This window comes from Equus asinus, chromosome 8 (genome assembly GCF_041296235.1).
Source record: "Equus asinus isolate D_3611 breed Donkey chromosome 8, EquAss-T2T_v2, whole genome shotgun sequence".
NCBI classification, from domain to species: domain Eukaryota; kingdom Metazoa; phylum Chordata; class Mammalia; order Perissodactyla; family Equidae; genus Equus; species Equus asinus.
Genome location: NC_091797.1, coordinates 78,886,972 through 78,905,512, shown reverse-complemented (window position 1 = coordinate 78,905,512; position 18,541 = coordinate 78,886,972). Strand labels below are relative to the sequence as shown.

The 18,541-nt window shown below is 39.2% G+C and overlaps 1 protein-coding gene across 10 annotated transcripts in view; it reads left to right on the top strand.

Annotated features, from left to right (window-relative positions):
* The window catches only part of HECTD4 (HECT domain E3 ubiquitin protein ligase 4), a 186,251-nt gene that overhangs the window by 23,312 nt on the left and 144,398 nt on the right, over positions 1-18,541 (top strand). Inside the window, exon 1 of one of the 10 annotated variants that reach the window (XM_070516102.1) lies at positions 9,036-9,059. The exons of the other annotated variants lie outside the window; for them this stretch is intronic. Coding sequence (XP_070372203.1) covers positions 9,051-9,059 — 9 coding nt within the window. The 5' untranslated portion in view covers positions 9,036-9,050. Of the gene's footprint in view, positions 1-9,035; positions 9,060-18,541 lie in introns of those variants that run through there. 10 annotated transcript variants of the gene reach the window in all.

Here is an 18,541-nt window from a genome sequence, read left to right as displayed (position 1 = left end):
ATTGCAGACAAGGTCTCGTCATGAGCCATGTACCAACTTCTGCTGTTGAGTTTTTGAGGATCAATTACAGTTATGCTCTATGTACAATTACAGTTATGCTCTATGTGTTTAAGACTCAGATTGAGAGTTGAAAATTTTTTCCCTTTGCCTCCGGTGTTTTCAAGTGCCCACACAGAGCAGAGGAAACCTTTGTTACATGGCTCTATTATTTTGTGGCCAAGTCTCTGTAGGGCTTTGTGTATTTTAGTAGCAATGACCTGAATGAAGGGCAGCTCTGCACGGAGTTGGGTGCCCCTCCCTGCTTGTTGTCCCCCTCCATCCTCACCTTCTTTTTTATCCCTTACGAGTGTTTTTAATAGCCATGAGGGAGGCTAGGTGATGCTAATGTTTTAATGCCTTTTAAAGCCAACTTGTCCAACTTACATTTATATCTGAGTGATTGTAGCTAGTTTTGCCTGTCTAGGATTTGAAATGTTGGTATATAACTGCGAAACTTTGTCTGAGAAATCTCTAGCTTCCTGTCCTGATAGGATTATATTGATGGTCACTTCCCTCTCGGTTTCTAAATTCATAAACAATACAGTTTATCTAAAAATAAACGTTCAAACTGAACATTAATATTTGTTACGTTTTTAGATGTATGAAAGATGTGGTTCTAGTCAGAAAGTACTTTATGGACTTTTTCATATTATAGCCCAGTTTCTTTACCTCCAAAAGAGAAATGAAGTTTTAGTCTTCTGAGAAGGCAAGGAAAAGTCCACAGTCTTATGATCAATTTGGTATCAGAGACTAGAGAAATAGAGCTTTTTTCCTACAAAAAAAAGGTCTGCTTTTGAAGAATTCACTATAAGATTGAACAAAGCTTTTAGGCCATAATAAGGAAAAGCAGAGTTCTTGTATAAAGAAGCCTCATTTCACGAAGAAATCAAAGCAAAGAGAAAGATGGTGTGGAGCAAATGGGAGAAGAGAGGAGGCCTCCAAAGCCTGGGCAGGAGGGCAGCGCGGCTCTGGGCTTGCTTCTCACGATCGTTGATTACCTTCGATTCTTATTCATTGAATTGCGCTCTTGGATAGTAAGGAAAGACTTTGGCTGGTAGGTTCAGTTTCTCCATCAAGGAACTGTCAAAAAATTTCTGGTTCTTAGTATTCTGATTTCAAGATGTTAAATGTTCTCAAAGTGTGTATGTTTTTCTCCCTTCTCTTAGCTCATAACCCATCCTGTTCACATTTCACAAAACAGTCCAAAAAGTGGAACTTTGAATATATTTTTTATAATTAAAGTCAATCTAAATAATTGTGTTTTGAGAAGTTTTTAAATGTACCTTGAGGTAATGGGGGAGAGTTGGGTGTTCTTGCTCCAAATCATAGTTTGGCAGCTCAGAGATTTCTGAAGGTCCTTACCTTTTCCTCTCATCCTTCCTACAGAGTCTCTCATTGTTATTCTGTTTTACGTATTTGAATGGATGCAAGTAAATAGTAGAAAATAGTAAATAGTAGAAAGAAATCAAGAAGTAAAAGTCCAGCTTGAATATGGCCTTACCATAAGGTGTAGTTTCTGTGTCTATAGAAACTATATATGTCTTTACCATCTAAAAACAAAAATAATATCCTCAGCAACTTCACAAAGTAAAATCTACCCCAAAAAGCATGTTTATAAGCTTTTCCTTTTCTATGTAATCTAATATTCAGTGACAGTAATTCACTCAACTAACATAGTAAATTTGTTCTTCGGATGTTTTTGTTCCAGACCTCCTATTCTCAGGCTTTTCCATTACTTAGGAGGGTGATGGTGAATAATACAATTGAATAGTTGATTTAAACTCTTAGGTTAGCAAAGGTTTCACCTAGTGATCTTATTTTGGGTTATTCTTTTTCCTTTTTCTATGTCTTTACTTCTTAGGGATCTAATGTGACCAAAACATTAAACAGATGTCTTATGTTTATCGATGATTTTCCTGTCTCCAGGTCATATTGAAACTATGACTTATACCCTGATAGATTTTGAGAGCTAGACATTATGTAAAATAAAAACCAAAACGCTTGTTAATGGAAAGTTCTCAATTTCCCCATAACTGCATGTGCATTTGTGAATGAGAGCTCCTCAGCCTCCTTAGTACCCACATTGTTAAATTGGACTAAAACACCAATATGTGAGAGAGAATGGGCATGCTAGGCACATACCTTACTAACTCACATTTCTGGGAGGTAGCTAGGTATGGGTCATTCTTTCCTTGTTTAAAGACTAGGAAACTGAGGATCAGAAAGATTAGTGACTGACATACCTTGCCTTGGAATTTTTGCCTCTTAAACACACTGAGCAGTATTTTCTGTTAAGCTACGTTACTAAGTAGGTACATGTGATGTCCTTGGTAATGAAATCTTTCTCGTGCATTGTCACAATTCAAGTCAGGCAATGTAGCATAAAAAATATGTAAAAATACTCTGTTATGAGCTTCCATGATTTATGTGTATCTTTAAAAGGGGAAAAAAACAACTCCGCACACTAAATTAAAACCTTTCACTTTTACCCCCTTGCTTAGAAATTTCTGTTTATTAAAGCATGAGATTCATTTGTATCTATCCAACCACTACAAATAGTTTATAGACAGATCTAGAGATCTCCAGAGTTGTCTTTGTTGGGGGTACTTGCTTAGATAGTCCTCTTTCCCAAACCACTCACCTAGTTTTTTATTAGAAGAGTATTCAAATTGGTTACCTAGAAAAGATCTCCATGGTGTTGTGAGCCATATTCTGAGATAGCAGAAGGAGGGCCAGCTGTGCTCCCTTATCTGTGTCCTGGCAGGCACTAAACAAACCCCACCCTGGCATGTTTGGTGAGAGGTGATAGCGTCAAAGCTGATGAGCCCTGTCCGCTTTGTGCCCTGGGGACCTCTGTTCTTTTAGGAAACTTGTATTGCCTTGGAAGCAAGAGTCTTGAATTCCTTGTAAACACTAATAAAGTGAATCAGGAGGGGTGTGCAAGGGTTGGCTACTTGATGCATCTCTACAGAAAGCTGGGTTCGCATCATTCAGATCTGCAAGATAGAGAAAATTAAACCCTTACCCAAACTGGACTGATGGCTAGAATTTGAAACAGGGTGTCCGGTGAATGAAGGTGGTGATTTATGCTGCCATTCACACTCAGTTGGGTTTCTGACACAGACTGGAGCTTGCTAAGGGAGGCTAAAAGGCCCTGCCTTAATGTAGATTGAACCACAACTTAGTATTTGGTTCTGATTGACTGAACTAGCCACATTAGCAAAGAGTGACCCAGCCCTCTCACCGAAAGATGTAATAACCAGGAGGTGTGATATGTGGTCAAAAGTATTGGCATCATAAATCAGAGCAGACTGTATGTGGAGAATGAAAATTGAGGGTGTGTCCTGCTGACAGCCTTAAGCTTTTTAAATTGGATTATTTTTTTCTTATTATGAAATAAAGTCTTATTCACTTGAGGGACTGTAAAGATGTTTGATTCTTTTGAAGCCCAGAAAAATGAGTTCATCCAAGAACACTAGCGCGTAAAGTTTATTTGATAAAAATATACTGAGAGATTGGAGAGGGCCTCTTTTATTTCATTGGCTGTGTATCCTTAATAAAGAAACACAAAATAGACACTTTAAACCTCTAAGCAGCAAATTCTGGAATTTGCGTTAGACTGCTTAGAAGCTTAGGAGAATATGACGGTGCCTTTCCCCAAATCAGTGAAACCAAAGCAAGAAAGGTTACACAAAATAATATTCTTTCTAATAACATCTGCAGTTTCCTCAGAAATGATTAGTACCTTCTTCCTTTTAGCTCGCTGTGAGAATGGTATGTTTATTTTGGGTTTTGAGTCTAAAAAGACATTTGATACCAAAATAAAAAGTGCTTATTTTTATTACCAATAGCCTTTCCAAAAAATACATAATAATTTTCAGAAATATAAAATTATTCAAGGTATTCCTAATATACTCTATTGCTTTTCTAGAATTAAGTAGGCTTCTTTAATCAAATTTATTTTTCTTCTTTGCCCTCATCCCTTGCCAAAATAAAATCCTCCTACACTTGCTCACCCATTTTTACTCCATAACATTCCAGGCACTGTTTCTAGGAAAAGGTTAAAAGTAAGAATAATGTATTTCCTGCTGGCCACCGTGTTTATACTGCCGCAGCTGAGTTCTGGGCCAATTTTTTTTGCCATCTGTTCTCAGCATGGCTAAGTCAAGATTCATATAATGAGAGAGAAGCAAAGCTCGGTGTTTCATCTGATTTCTTCCCCAAGAAGCTCGGCTCGTCTTTGCTAATTATACTCTTCCCTGGAGAAGAATTTGACGTGGAAATATCATGCAACGAATTTTTAAAATATTCATTTTACAGATTTTCTTCTAGCCTTCTCTATGTATGATTTTTTAAAGTGGTAAAAATATTTTATTTTTTGTAGCCTGCTTTATTTACCTAATGTTATATTTTAAGTGTTTTTCCCATATTATATCTGCCCCCTCCCCAATTCAAAGGCAATTTGTGCTTATTGTACACAACTTGGAAAATAAAGACAAGAAAAAAAGAAGATAAAAAATCAAGCATAATTCCTCTACTGTTAAGATTTTGGAAGCTCTTCCTCTTTTCTCCCTCCTCCTCTCTATATGAATACTCTGTATATACACAGGTACACATACATTATATAAAACATATATGTGCACATTTAAAAAATGATTATGCTCTACCTAACATTTTAGTGAGTGTAAGTTTTAAGTTTTTATCTATAGTTCTGTTTGATACAACATTCAGGAGCATCATAAAACTTGTTTCAAGGACATACTGGACTCTGCTTGATGCGGCTTATTTCTCTCAGCCATAGAATTGATCAGTTCCTTAACTCCTGCTTTAGCGATTGCTTACAAAAGTAGAAAGATGCTAGGGTCACCTAAATAAAATATATGGTCCTCCTAATGCATCCCCTTGTAGAACACTTCTTGTGTTAATCTAGTCTATTTTTTAATACCAAAGTAATCATTACTTTTCTCTGTGCTACAGTGATTTGAATAAATAAAAGATAAAAAAATTTTTTCGACCCACGTTTACAATGCTTGGTCTTTAAAAACGTTCGACCTTTATGTTGACTATGCTCCACCATTTTATCTCTATGGTCTGTCCAAACTAAGAAGTGAACTGTTTCTGCTCAAGCCGGGGGCAAGGACTTGGCGGAGCCAATGAGGTGAAAGCTTGAAAAAGCTCAGATAGGGAATTCTGCATATTGTCCTATTACACGTCATCCGGATAAATGGAATGTATTTATAGTTCATATGGCAAGCAATTGGCATGAGAACAAACACAGCTTGGGCCAACATACTGTCCTTATGTTCTAAATCAGCAATTCTTAACACCTGCTGCAGGGCCCCCTCTGCCTCTGCCCTGAGCATCGCTGTGACGGGAAGCCACAGTGACTCGGTGGAGTGTGAGGTGTCACAGCTGTGTTGGACTAGGTGGAAGGTTGGGAATCAGAGCTCCAAGTTCTGTCCACTAGGATCTGATATTCCTAATATCAATACACATATGGATGGTTAGTGGTAGGTAATTGAAGTGCAAGTCAGTTCCTCATTTTACCTGGCTTTCTATTTCAATCACTAGGGTATTTCCAATCCTGGAGTTTCATTTTTCAAAGAACCTACTTGACGGGCGCCAACTCATTTATTCTCAGAGGCTTTTTCAGCTTTATTGAAGTATAATTGACGTGATTTTCAAGTTCAACATTCGTCCCCCCCATGAAATAATATATATTTAATACAATAAATTATATATTTATGGGAAAAGAAACTGAATTATGAAGAATTTGGGCCCACAGGGATTGCACACTGTTGTTAGAAGGCAAAATTCAACCCCTGGATAGATGTTGTTTGGCATACAGGATTTTTTGGAAAATACTTGAATTTGAACGCCTTGAGGAGGGACATGCATTGTCCAGTTTGCCATGGACTCACCATTGTCTGTATATATGAAATACTAATCCAAATAATTGATCACCTGTTTCTACTGGGAAAGCTCTTATTTAGGAATATGCAATTCCACGTCTCTTTTTGTCTATTTTTAAAATGAGAGCAACCCCTTAGGGTGGTTGCTGAACACATTTCCCCGCTCCTTTCTCCTTTCCCTGCAACTGAGTTGGGGAGACTAAGTCACCCGTGACTCACAGAGCAATTGTAGAGGCTGATGAAATTCAGGAACTATGGCAGCCTCAACACAAAAGCTTCATCTCCTGCCTCATGTTATAAAGTGGTCCTTTCTCTCTCTCTGGAAACCAAGAGTGGTTTCAACCAATAGATTGTCTTGGTTTTCTTCTCTTTTGTTTTTTGGAGAATGCACTATCTGGCTTTTAAACAGTTCATCCTAGCAATGAGAACCAATTTGTATGCAGTAATTGGCTTCAACCTAAACAAGGAGTTTGGGTGGGGGTAGAAGGTGGGCAGGGTTTTCCAAGTCATACCTGATAAGAATTACTGGGATGCCTATTTTTTTTTTTAAGACTTTTATTTTTCCTTTTTCTCCCCAAATCCCCCTGGTACGTGGTTATGCATCTTCAGCTGTAGGTCCTTCTAGTTGTGGCATGTGGGATGCTGCCTCAGTGTGGCCTGATGAGCGGTGCCATGTCCGCACCCGGGATCCGAACCAGCAAAACCCCAGGGCCGTCGAAGCGGAGCGCGCAAACTTAACCACTTGACCACGGGGCCCGCCCCAAGTATTATCTTTTTGACATCAATGTTGTATGCATGTTTTGGCCACTTTTTTTTTTTTCTACTAAATATATCTTAGAGCAAGAATTAATCAAAAATCTCACAGAAGCCACTGCTGGCTGTTGAAATTCAGAATGCACGAGGTCTTTTTCAGTCTTGTAGAATATTTTCGTTTGTTCATCCTGTATTATTTCTAGGCAAAGACTTTGTAACTCAGGAGTGATAGAATCAAGAGGGGAAATTTTATATATTTTGCTTTAATAATTGATAAAACTCTTAGAAATTTGAAGTCATAGGTTCTGGATAAAGGCCATAAAAAGTGGATTTTTTCCTTATGTTTTTCTTTTTTTTTAAAGATTTTTTTTTTTTTCCTTTTTCTCCCCAAAGCCCCCTGGTACATAATTGTATATTCTTTGTTGTGGGTCCTTTTAGTTGTGGCATGTGGGACGCTGCCTCAGCGTGGTTTGATGAGCAGTGCCATGTCCGCGCCCAGGATTCGAACCAAGACACTGGGCCGCCTGCAGCGGAGCGTGAGAACTTAACCACTCGGCCACAGGGCCAGCCCCTCCTTATGTTTTTCTGATCATGGGACAAGACCAATAGCTCAGCATTGAACCCTACATGTTTGAGATATCAAAAGTGAAGCTGTAGGTTATGAGCCAATTTAGGCTTTTTCTTTTTTTGGAAGATTAGCCCTGAGTTAACATCTGCCGCCAATCCTCCTCTTTTTGCTGAGGAAGACTGGCCCTGAGCGAACATCTATGCCCATCTTTCTTTACTTTATATGTGGGACGCTGCCACGGCATGGCTTGACAAGTGGTGCATAGGTCCACACCTGGGATCCGAACTGGTGAACCCTGGGCCCCCCGAAGCAGAACGTGGGAACTTAACCACTACACCACCAGGCCAGCCCCCAGTTTAGCCTTTCTAATATCCAAATGAGAGGAAAAGGGATGAGCAAACTTTTGGGGTTGATAGTCATATGTAATTATTTTGAGTGAGCAATGTTTGACTGTTAATTTCACCAGAAAGTTTTGCGTATAGATGTAAATCCATTTTAGCAAAGTTTCTGGGTTTGTCTCTGATTTGCTAAGCTAGGAGTTGAATATCTAAGTATCTAATATGATTAAACTTTGTGTCACCTTCTTTTTAGTGGTTAATCCTTACACTCCTTGCTCCCTCCCCCCCAACAACATATTAAGTCTTAGCTATGAAAGATACATTTAATTTTAGCTAGTTGGTTAGTTTTTCTGAACATTTGTTCTTTGCAGACTGAGGGAGACAGATGGATTTGAATTCTAAAGTGGAGTCTTGATTTAGTAGAAGAAATAACCAGTAAAGTGATAGACGAGGTTTCCAGGCAGTTTTAGTTAGTCTGGCACAGCTGTGAGCAGGAATTGATGAGAAGGGCAAGATTCAACTGCAGAAAAGATGCATTTCTCGTGTTTCTTAGAGATACTCAGGTCAGCCATGGTCATCAGTAAAATTATTATTATTTTTTTTTTCGATTGGCACCTGAGCTAACATCTGTTGCCAATCCTTTTTTTTGCGCCCCCGTCTTCTTCTCCCCAAAGCCCCCTATACATAGTTGTATATTCTAGTTGTGAGTGCCCCTGGTTGTTCTGTGTGGGACGCCACCTCAGCATGACCTGACGAGCGGTGCCATGTCCGCGCCGGAACTGGGCTGCTCACGGGGGGCGCATGAACTTAACCACTCGGTCACAGCCGGCCCCATTAATTTTTATTAAGTAGTCAGTGGGTGCATATTCATATTCTTGACAAGCATAGCCAAACAGTTACAGACCTCGGGTTTAGAATTAATGTCTGTGATCTTATAACCACAGTATGGATGACACTGATTTCAGCTTTCTTGTTCACGTTGGAAGCTGACAGCCTGACTCCAGGAAGATGAGATCGGGAGTCTCAAATACAGCTGCTGACCTGGGAGTGCGTTTGGAGGTGGTGCCTCATTATGTCTGTTGTTCCTTCTCTTGTTTTGTTTTGTTTTGTTTGTATTGCACTATCAGGTAGCATTTTCAGTCACTTGCTCATTCAGTAAATATTTATTGAGCATCTATTTCTGGACGAGGTTCTCTGGTGCTTGGGATACATTAGGGAACAAAATAGACGAGTTTGTAATCTATATTGACAGAATTTGAAATAAATCTAAAAACATTAAAAAAATTAACTAATGTTATTGAGTGCTTACTACATGCCAGGTGCTGTGCTCTGTGCCTTATTTCAGGAGAAACAATTCAAAGCACACTGAGATTTTAGTGAGAAGATAGAAAGATGAAGGAAGTTAAGTCTGCATCCTTGAGGAGTTTACAGTCTATCAGAATGCTTCTGGTATGTAATAATTATCTGTAAAACTTGTATTTTAATTGAACATATGATTAGAATTCCTCCTGTGCAAAATTCTGAGGATGGCAAATTTTGCAAACTGGGACTTTCTGTATCCTTTCTGAGAGATTGCCTTGTCACACTTAATGTCAGATGGCAGTAGTTAGGCTTATTGCATGCACTCTATCAACCAAGGTTTCCCAGCCTCAGCCAGATGATTCTCTGTTGTGGGGGCTGCCCTGTGCATTGTAGGATGTTTAGCAGCATCCCTGGCCTGCACCTATTAGATGCCAGTAGCGACTCTATATTTGTGACAACCAAAAATGTTTTTAGGCATTGCCAAATGTCCCCTGGGAGGCAGTCTGCCTGCTCCCCACCCCACTGCCATTCAGAGTCTCTGCTCCAGGCCTCAGTCTCCCTAGACAACCAGCAGCTCTTTCCAGAGGCAGAGCGAGCCGCACACCACCCAGAGCTTCGCTTGTGCGTCAGCTCATGCTGTTCCTAAAAATGTGAGACACTTAAGCATTCACGCCTTATACTAGGGATGCTTTGCATTATACAATGATGGCATCTCTAGAGAAACCACTAACTCCTTAGCAGCAGTGGGCATAATGATCTTGGTCTGCTTTTCAAGGCTGGAATAATAATAGGAATTATAAGATTTTTATTATTAAATATATCCTGTATTTAAAAACTATATATATGTAAGATATATATATTTTTGGGTAGAATTTTTGAATATATAAATATAAGTAAATTTATATATATATATATATTATATATTCTGTGATCCCATTGCCCAGTTAAGAAATGAGTCCTCACCAGTACCTTTTTGTTTTAAAGATTGGCACCTGAGCTAACAACTGTTGCCAATCTTCTTTTTTTTTTTTCTGCTTTTTCTCCCCAAAGCCTCCGGTACATGGTTGTGTATTTTTAGTTGTAGGTCCTTCCAGTTGTGGCATGTGGGATGCTGCCTCAACATGGCATGATGAGTGGTGCCTTGTCACGCTGAAGCGGAGCACGCGAACTCAACCACTTGGCCACGGGCCGGCCCCTCACCAGTACCTTAAAGGCCCCGCTGCCCCCGTAGCCGAGTGATTGGGTTCGGGCGCTCTGCTTGGGTGGCCCGGGGTTTTGCCAGTTCCAATCCTGGGCACGAACATGGCACCGCTCATCAGGCCATGCTGAGGTGGCATCCCACATAGCACAACTGGGAGGACCCACAACTATGTACTAGGGGGTGCTTTGGCAGAAAAAAGGAAAAAATTAAAAAAAAATCTTTTAAAGGCCCCTGCATGCTCTATAATCCAACCCTGTCTCACTCCCACATGGGAAACCACTATCCTGAATTTTATGTTCATTTTTCTTTTGCTTTTGTTTATTGTTTTATCATATTATTCACACAACCCTAAACACTATGGGGCTTAGTTTTGTGTGTTTTAAGACCTCATTATATAAATGTGGAATACCATATGTAGTTTTTTGTGACTTGCTTTTTTCTTGGCTCCACATGTGTTATATGGTTCTTCCATGTTAATGTGTGTAGATAGACTTTTATTTTCACTGCGACTCAATTTCGATTATACGATTACGTCAAAAGTGTATTCATTCTCCTGTTGATGTATATTTGTTTCCATTTTTTTGGTTGTTATTAACAATGTTGCTGTGAATATATATATATACATATTTTTTTTTTTTGCTGAGGAAGATTTGCTTTGAGCTAACGTCTGTGGCAATCTTCCTGTATTTTTTAGTATGTAGGCCACCAGCACAGCATGGCTGCTAAAAGAGCAGTGTAGGTCTGCACCTGGGAACTGAACCTGGGCTGCCAAAGCAAAGCGGGCTGAGTTTAACCACTGGGTCACTGGGACCAGCCCACTGTGAATATTCTTGTACTTGTCCTCTGGTGTTGATGCACAAGAGTTTCTGCAGGGAATTACCCAAGACTGCTTTGCTGGATTGTAGGCTGTATGCATGTACATACACGAGGGCATGAAAAATGGCCCCTAAAGATATCGAGTCCTAATCCCTGGAACCTGTAAATGTTCCCTTGTGTGGAAAGAGGCTCTTTGCAGATGTGATTGAGTTAAGGCTCTTGAAATGGGGAGATTGTCAGATTGGGGGCAGTGCCTCACAGGCGTCTTTAATAGAGGGAGGCAGAGGGAGACTACAGATTACACACAGTACGAAAGGAGAAGGCCTTGTGATCACAGAGGCAGAGAGTAAAGTGACATGGCCGCAGCTAAGGAATGCAAGCAGCCACCGAAAGCTGGAAAAGCCGAGAAGTGGGTTCTCCCGTAGAGCCTCTGGAGGGAGTGTGGCCCTGCCAACACCTCGAACTTGGCCCAGTGATACTGATTTTAGACTTCTGGCCTCCAGAACTGTGAGAAAATAAATACCTGTCGTTTTAAGTCACTGAGTTTGTGGTGATTTGTTACAGCAGCCACAGGAAACTAAGACAATGCATTTTCAATTTAACTGGACAATGCCAATTGTTTTCTAAGGTATTTGTACAAATTTATATTTCCACCAGAAGTGTCGAATTCCTATTGTTTCACTGTCTTGTCAGTATTTCATACTTTCACATTTTACCAATAGGAGATTTTTTACAATTCTATAAAACCTAGTACACATTTTGAAAAATTTAACTCAGAATGCAAAAACAACAAAAAAAATTGAGTACACTATAATAAGAAGGCAAAAATGTTGATATTTAATACTGTAATAATGAAGTTGAGGGGCTTGGTTAAATTTATAAATATGCTGTAGAGAATGTGTTATACCTATTATTTTTCTTGCCTTGTTTCCCAACCACTAAACTTATTATTTTCTGCACACACGCTTTCTTCTCTAGAAAGTAATGCAGTGATTCTGTGGTACTCATTACGTGAGGTGACATACTCTTTAGTTTCTGTTTGCTGTATTTATCCTTTTACTCTATTTCATCTTATAAAATCTTTTGGGCTAAATATACATCAGTAAAATAGTATTTTTGGGGGAGGGGCAGTGATTATAACTTATCTGCTCAATAAGATAGTATATTGGTGCATATATTTTGAGGAAACAGATGTTACTCATCAGTCCCAGAAAATGTATTACACCTTTGTCTCATGAAGTATATTATTTGATGGTAAACATATTGCTTATACTAACAATAATTGTGCCTTAGAGGTGAATTGTATTTGAAACTTAAAAAAAAATTTTTAAATATATTTTCTCATTTGATTAATTTCTGTTTCTTCTCTTGTTGTGTTCCTTAAGGGTGAACATTTAAGCAAATATATGTACTTCATAAGGAAACTGGATTAATAATAGTTGTTTGTAAACAGTTTTGAGAGTTCCAAGAAAAAGTTTGTTAGCAAAATTAAGTGGCAAATTGAGGTGATTTAGCTAGACCTGTTTTATTTATTTACTTATTTGTTTGAGGAGGATTAGCCCTGAGTTAACATCTGCTGCCAATCCTCCCCTTTTTGCTGAGGAAGATTGGCCCTGAGCTAACATCCATGCCCATCCTCCTGTACTTTATACGTGGGACGCCTGCCACAGCATGGCTTGCCAAGTGGTGCCATGTCCACACCCGGGATCCAAACTGGTGAACCCCGGGCCACCAAAGCAGAATGTGCGCACTTAAGCGCTGCGCCATGGGGCTGGCCCTGGACCTATTGTAAAAGACTACTTGTTTTAATAGAGTCCTAGCGTTGGAAGAAGAAATCCTTGTGTTTATTTACAAGAACTATAATAAAGGGCCAGCCAGTTTCCTCTCCATTATGGCCGGTGATGGGGCTCTCACACCCTATCAATATATCCTATTTTGGTTTTGACAAGCTTTTAAAAAAACACTTTTTTTATTTTTTATTTTTTTTGAGGACAATTAGCCCTGAACTAACTACTGCCAATCCTCCTCTTTTTTCTGAGGAAGACTGGCCCTGACCTAACATCGGTGCCCATCTTCCTCTATTTCTATGTGGGACGCCTGCCACAGCATGGCTTTTGCCAAGCCGTGCCATGTCCGCACCCCAGATCCGAACTGGCGAACCCTGGGTCGCCGAGCAGCAGAACCTGTGAACTTAAGCGCTGTGCCACCGGGCCGGCTCCAACACTTTTTTAAATAAAAAGTTTGGAAAATTGCAAAAAATATAAAAGTAGACAGAATTGTGTAATGAACCCTTATGTATGCATCACCAACTTCAACAATTTTCAACTCATGGCCAATCTTGTTTCAGCTATACTGCCACCTACTTCTCTCTTTCCCATATTATTTTGAAGTAAATTCATTTCATTGTAGCACTTTATCCACAAATATTTCAATATGTATTTAAAAGATAAGGACTCCTTTAAAAAACATAACCACAATAGTATTTCAAATCTTTGAAAATTAACAATTCTTTAGTATAATTAAATATGCAGGCAGAGTTCAAATTTCCTGTTTTATAATTGTGCTAATATATTTAAAAGGTTGTTTGAGTTAGGATCTAAATAAGACACACACACTAAGCTTGGTTGATGTCTTTTAAACTGTAAGTTTCCTCTCTCCCCTTTTTTTTTTCCTTCCTTGCAGTTTATTTGTTGAAGAAATTTGGTTCTTTGTCTTGTTGAGTTTCCCACAATCTGGTTTATGCTTGTCGCACCCCTTGGTATAGTTCAATGTGTCTTTTCTGTCCTGTTTCCCATAAATTCATATTTGAATCTCTAGACCATGGTTTAATCAGATTTAACTTTGATTTTTTTTTTTTTTTGGCAAGACTGCTTCACGGGTGGTGGCACATGGTGTCTGCTGCTTTTTTGGCGATGTTTGCAGCTGCTAAAGCTCAGTGCGTTGGTATATTAAATTGAGATTGCAATATGTTGATAGTCTGTTATTCCTTCATTTATTAGCCAGGATGCTTCTATAGAGAGAAGCTTTCCTTTATCATCTGTTTTCTTACTTAGGTGTATAGTTGATATGAGAAAGGTAGGATAAATGTTTGAATCTTTCCCTATATTAACCAATTTTCAAAATAATTGGTTTGCCGACATCCTCCAATGGTGATTTTTCTTTTTTGTAATATCATTATAAGCTTGTAGATTTAAATGTATTTGGTGCGCTTTTGTCCATTGAAGTTATTGTCCTTATTGATTTGAGAAACAAATCATTGTTTCTCAAAATGGACTGTGCTTTTTCAAAAGAAGATATGCAAATGACCAATAAGCCCATGAAAGAATGCTCAACATCATTAGCCATCAGGGAAATGCAAATCAAAACCACATGAGTTACCACTTCCTACCCACTTGGATGGCTCTAACCAAAGACAGATAATAACAAGTGGTAGCAAGATGTGGAGAAATCGAAATCTTCGTACATTACTGGTGGGAACATAAAATGGTGCAGCCACTTTGGAAGGGAGTTTAGCAGTTCCTCCAAAGGGTAAACATAGAGTTATGTGAGTCAGCAGTTCCCCTTGTAGTAAATAACCAAGAGGGATGAAACATAAGTCCACACAAAAACTTGTGCATGAATGTTCATAGCAGCATTATTTATAATAGCCAAAAAGTGGAAACAACTCAAATGTCCATTAAGTGATGAATGGATAAATAAGATGTGGTCTATCCATAAAATGGAATATTACTAGCAATAAAAAGGAATGAAGTACTGATACGTGCTACAACGTCATGAATCTTGAAAACATTATGCTAACTGAAAGAGGGCAGTCACAAAATACCATGTATAGTATGATTCCATTTATATTAAATGTAAAGAATAGGTAAATCTATAGATAGTAGATTAGTGATTACCTAGGGCTGAGAGATTCGGGGTAAATTGCGGAGTGACTACTAGTGGGTACAGAGTTTCTTTTGGAGGTGATAAAAAAAGCATTCTCAAGTTGTGGTAATGCTTGTACAACTCTGTGAATATACTAAAAGCCATTGAATTGCACACTTTAAGTGGATGAATTTTAGGGTGTGTGAATTATATTACAATAAACCTTTTATAAAGATTATTATTTAAAAAAAGCACCATGCAGAATCACCCAGAGGCTACTTTAGATGCAGATTCCAGGGCACGTACTAGACCTCTTGAAACAGTCTTTGTAAGTGGATCCCAAGAATCTTGAAAGTAAATACATCCAAGAATTCTGATACGTGCTGTTTGCATTGTTGTCAAAGTTCTTTGTTATGCTGTGCATCCCAGTACCTTCCTCTTTCTGCTTCCTCTGGAGCAATAGAGAATAAGTCTTCCTCTGCCACGTGACAGCCTTTCAGTCCTGTGAAGGCAGCTCCCCCTTCCAACTCATCTCTTTTGCAGGCCATGCATCCCTAGTTCCTTAACCATTTCTCATGTGACATGATTGCCGAATTAGTCAATTCACCCTCTTCTGGACACATACTAGTCTGTTAATGACTTCTTAAAATGAGGTACTCTGCACTCAACAGGATATTCCAGTTACAGTTTGACTATTGCAGAATATAAATGAGGTTATTACCTCCATTGCTCCTGACACTGGAATTCTACTAAGGCATTTTAAGATTGCATTAGCATTTTTTAAATGGTGTTGGCTCAAATGAAGTATGTGTTTAATTCAAACCTCCTTTACTCCGCTCCCAACACTCCCAGCTTTTTTTTTTAAGATTGGCACCTGAGCTAACAACTGTTGCCAGTCTTCTTTTTTTCTTCTTCTCCCCAAAGCCCCCCAGTACATAGATGTATATTCTAGTTGTGAGTGCCTCTGGTTGTGGCATGTGGGACGCCACCTCAGCATGGCCCCATGAGCGGTGCCATGTCCACACCCAGGATCCGAACCAGCGAAACCCTTGGCCGCCGAAGTGGAGCGCGCGAACTTAACCACTCGGCCACGGGGCCAGCCCCCACTCCCAGCTTTTGTCTAGTCAGGTATCCCTTCTTATAGGGTTATCTGGAAAAATTCCCTTTCTTGTGATATGGTCCAAAATAAGGAAGTATCTTTAATGTGCCAGCAATTGTCGAGCAGTTTCACCTTTTTGGGAGCACTCCCTGTATATTATTTCCTTTGATTTTACCAACAGTGTAAAATAGAGGCAGGTGTTACCCTCATCCTATAGCTATGGAAACACAGAGTTGAAGTAAAATGCCTAAGGGGAAACGCTTATTTGCAGAGGCTGAGCTAGAACCCAGTTCCCCTAACTCAGTCGTTTGCAATCTTGGATGCGTATTGCATTCACCTGTGGAGTTAAAAAAACAGCAAGCCTAGGTCTCATCCCTAGACAGCCTGAGTTAATCTGACTGGGGTGGGGCCCACTCGTTAGTAATGTTTAAACGCTCTCAAAGTAATTCTAATGTTCAGCCAGGGTTGAGAACAAATGCCCTAACTCATATACTGGGAGGGGTCCCCCCATCACACATATTTTCTTTGTCTAATTAAAAGGCTCTTATGTAGAAGAGGAAGAATTATTCTCCATTGCTCCAAAAAGCAGAATTGTAATTAGTCCAAGTGAGGGAAGGTTACTCAGATGGACAGTGGGAACCAGATGTACCTCCTAAGAGAATTATTCTTGGAATTTATGTATCTTCTCATCCATTAATTTATCAAACATTTATTTTATTTTTTTGTTTTTATTTATTTTTTTTTTTGAGGAAAATTAGCCCTGAGCTAACCTCTGCTGCCAATCCTCCTCTTTTTGCTGAGGAAGACTGGCCCTGAACTAACATCCATGCCCATCTTCCTCCACTTTATATGTGGGATGCCTGCCACAGCATGGCTTGCCAAGTGGTGCCATGTCCGCCCCCAGGATCAGAACTGGCGAACCCTGGGCTGCCGAAGCGAAACGTGCACACTTAACTGCTGTGCCACTGGGCCGGCCCCATATCAAACATTTATGTGCCAGACACTGCGCTGAACTTTGGTGATAAGTATGAATAAGGCATGGTTTCCCCATCTTAGAGCTCACAGCTGAGAGCAGGGACAGACTGTAATAAACAACATTATGGTAGAGTGTGGTATGTGTTACACGTATTGGGAGCTGTATAATTTCCTTCTTTAATTTGTTTTATTTTTCTATTTTAAAATTGTCAACAGTGGTTTTCTTACTAAAATATATTTATACTTAGCGTTTGATGAATATGTCACACTTTGGTAGTCTTTAACTGTGTAATTCAAGCAATAACAGATAAAGTTAGTCTTTGCATAGATACCCTTTTCCTTTACATACTCCTAATAATAAAATTTATGATAGTGTTCAAACCATTTTGAGGAGTTCATTTCTGCATCTTTCTCCAAGTTTTATTCTGTTGACTACTAAGCCATAGGAAGATGATCTGTATTGGTTCTGTCAAGATTTTGTGTTGGTGAAAAAGTGGAAAAATTTTTAGATATGGATTTTGATGGCTTGGATCAACTTCCAAGAATCACTCTATATACTACTTACTACATTTCCTTTATGGACATCATTTTTTTTTTTAAATTGATTTACCTTTTTTCTTTTTTTTTAGAGATTTTATTTTTTCCTTTTTCTCCCCAAATCGCCCCGGTACATAGTTGTATATTCTTCGTTGTGGGTCCTTCTAGTTGTGGCATGTGGGATGCTGCCTCAGCATGGTTTGATGAGCAATGCCATGTCCGTGCCCAGGATTCGAACCAACAAAACACTGGGCCGCCTGCAGTGGAGTGCGTGAACTTAACCACTCAGCCACGGGGCCAGCCCCAACATCATTTGTTAAAAACAAATCATTGGTGCACTTTTCAGCAGATACAATTTTTCTTACAGTTTGTAGCTGACCCTCAGAAAGAGAGAAAGGAAATCAGAGTTTCTCAAATTTGTGGTTGGTGGAACAGAGCTGAGGTTTGAAAGACAGGATTTAGACTGAGTGGTGTGGACATTGAGGCAACATTAGAAGGGAGGTGGAAAAATAGAACCCTGGTCATGAGAAGATGACAAAAGATGAAAACTCAGCAGGGGCCAGGACAAGATGGAACTTTTATGCAAAAAAAAAATTTGAACAGCAATTTCTCAAATGTGGGAGCCCTTACGGTTCTCACAGTCCTGTTCTTAATAGCAATCGTATGAAGATCTGGGAAAAATTCACCATGTGCTGGAGAAAGTTTTCAGGGCTGAGACAAAGCTCATTAATCTGGTAACAAGTTAGGGTTCATTCTTAGTTTCGGCACCAAGCTAGGGGTTAAAACTCATGAATTAAAGTATAAAATTTAATTGTGGTTATCAGTTAAGGTAAAGACCCTTTTTAAAAATAGGAGATCTTGATACTACAAAGCTACAGTAATCAAAACAGCATGGTACTGGTACAGAAACAGGTGCACAGATCAATGGAACAGAATTGAAAGCCCAGAAATAAAACCACACATGTATGCACAGCTAATCTTCGACAAAGGAGCTGAGGGCATACAATGGAGAAAAGAAAGTCTCTTCAACAAATGGTGCTGGGAAAACTGGAAAGCCACATGTGAAAGAATGAAATTGACTATTCTTTTTCACCATTCACCAAAATAAACTCAAAATGGATCAAAGACCTAAAGGTA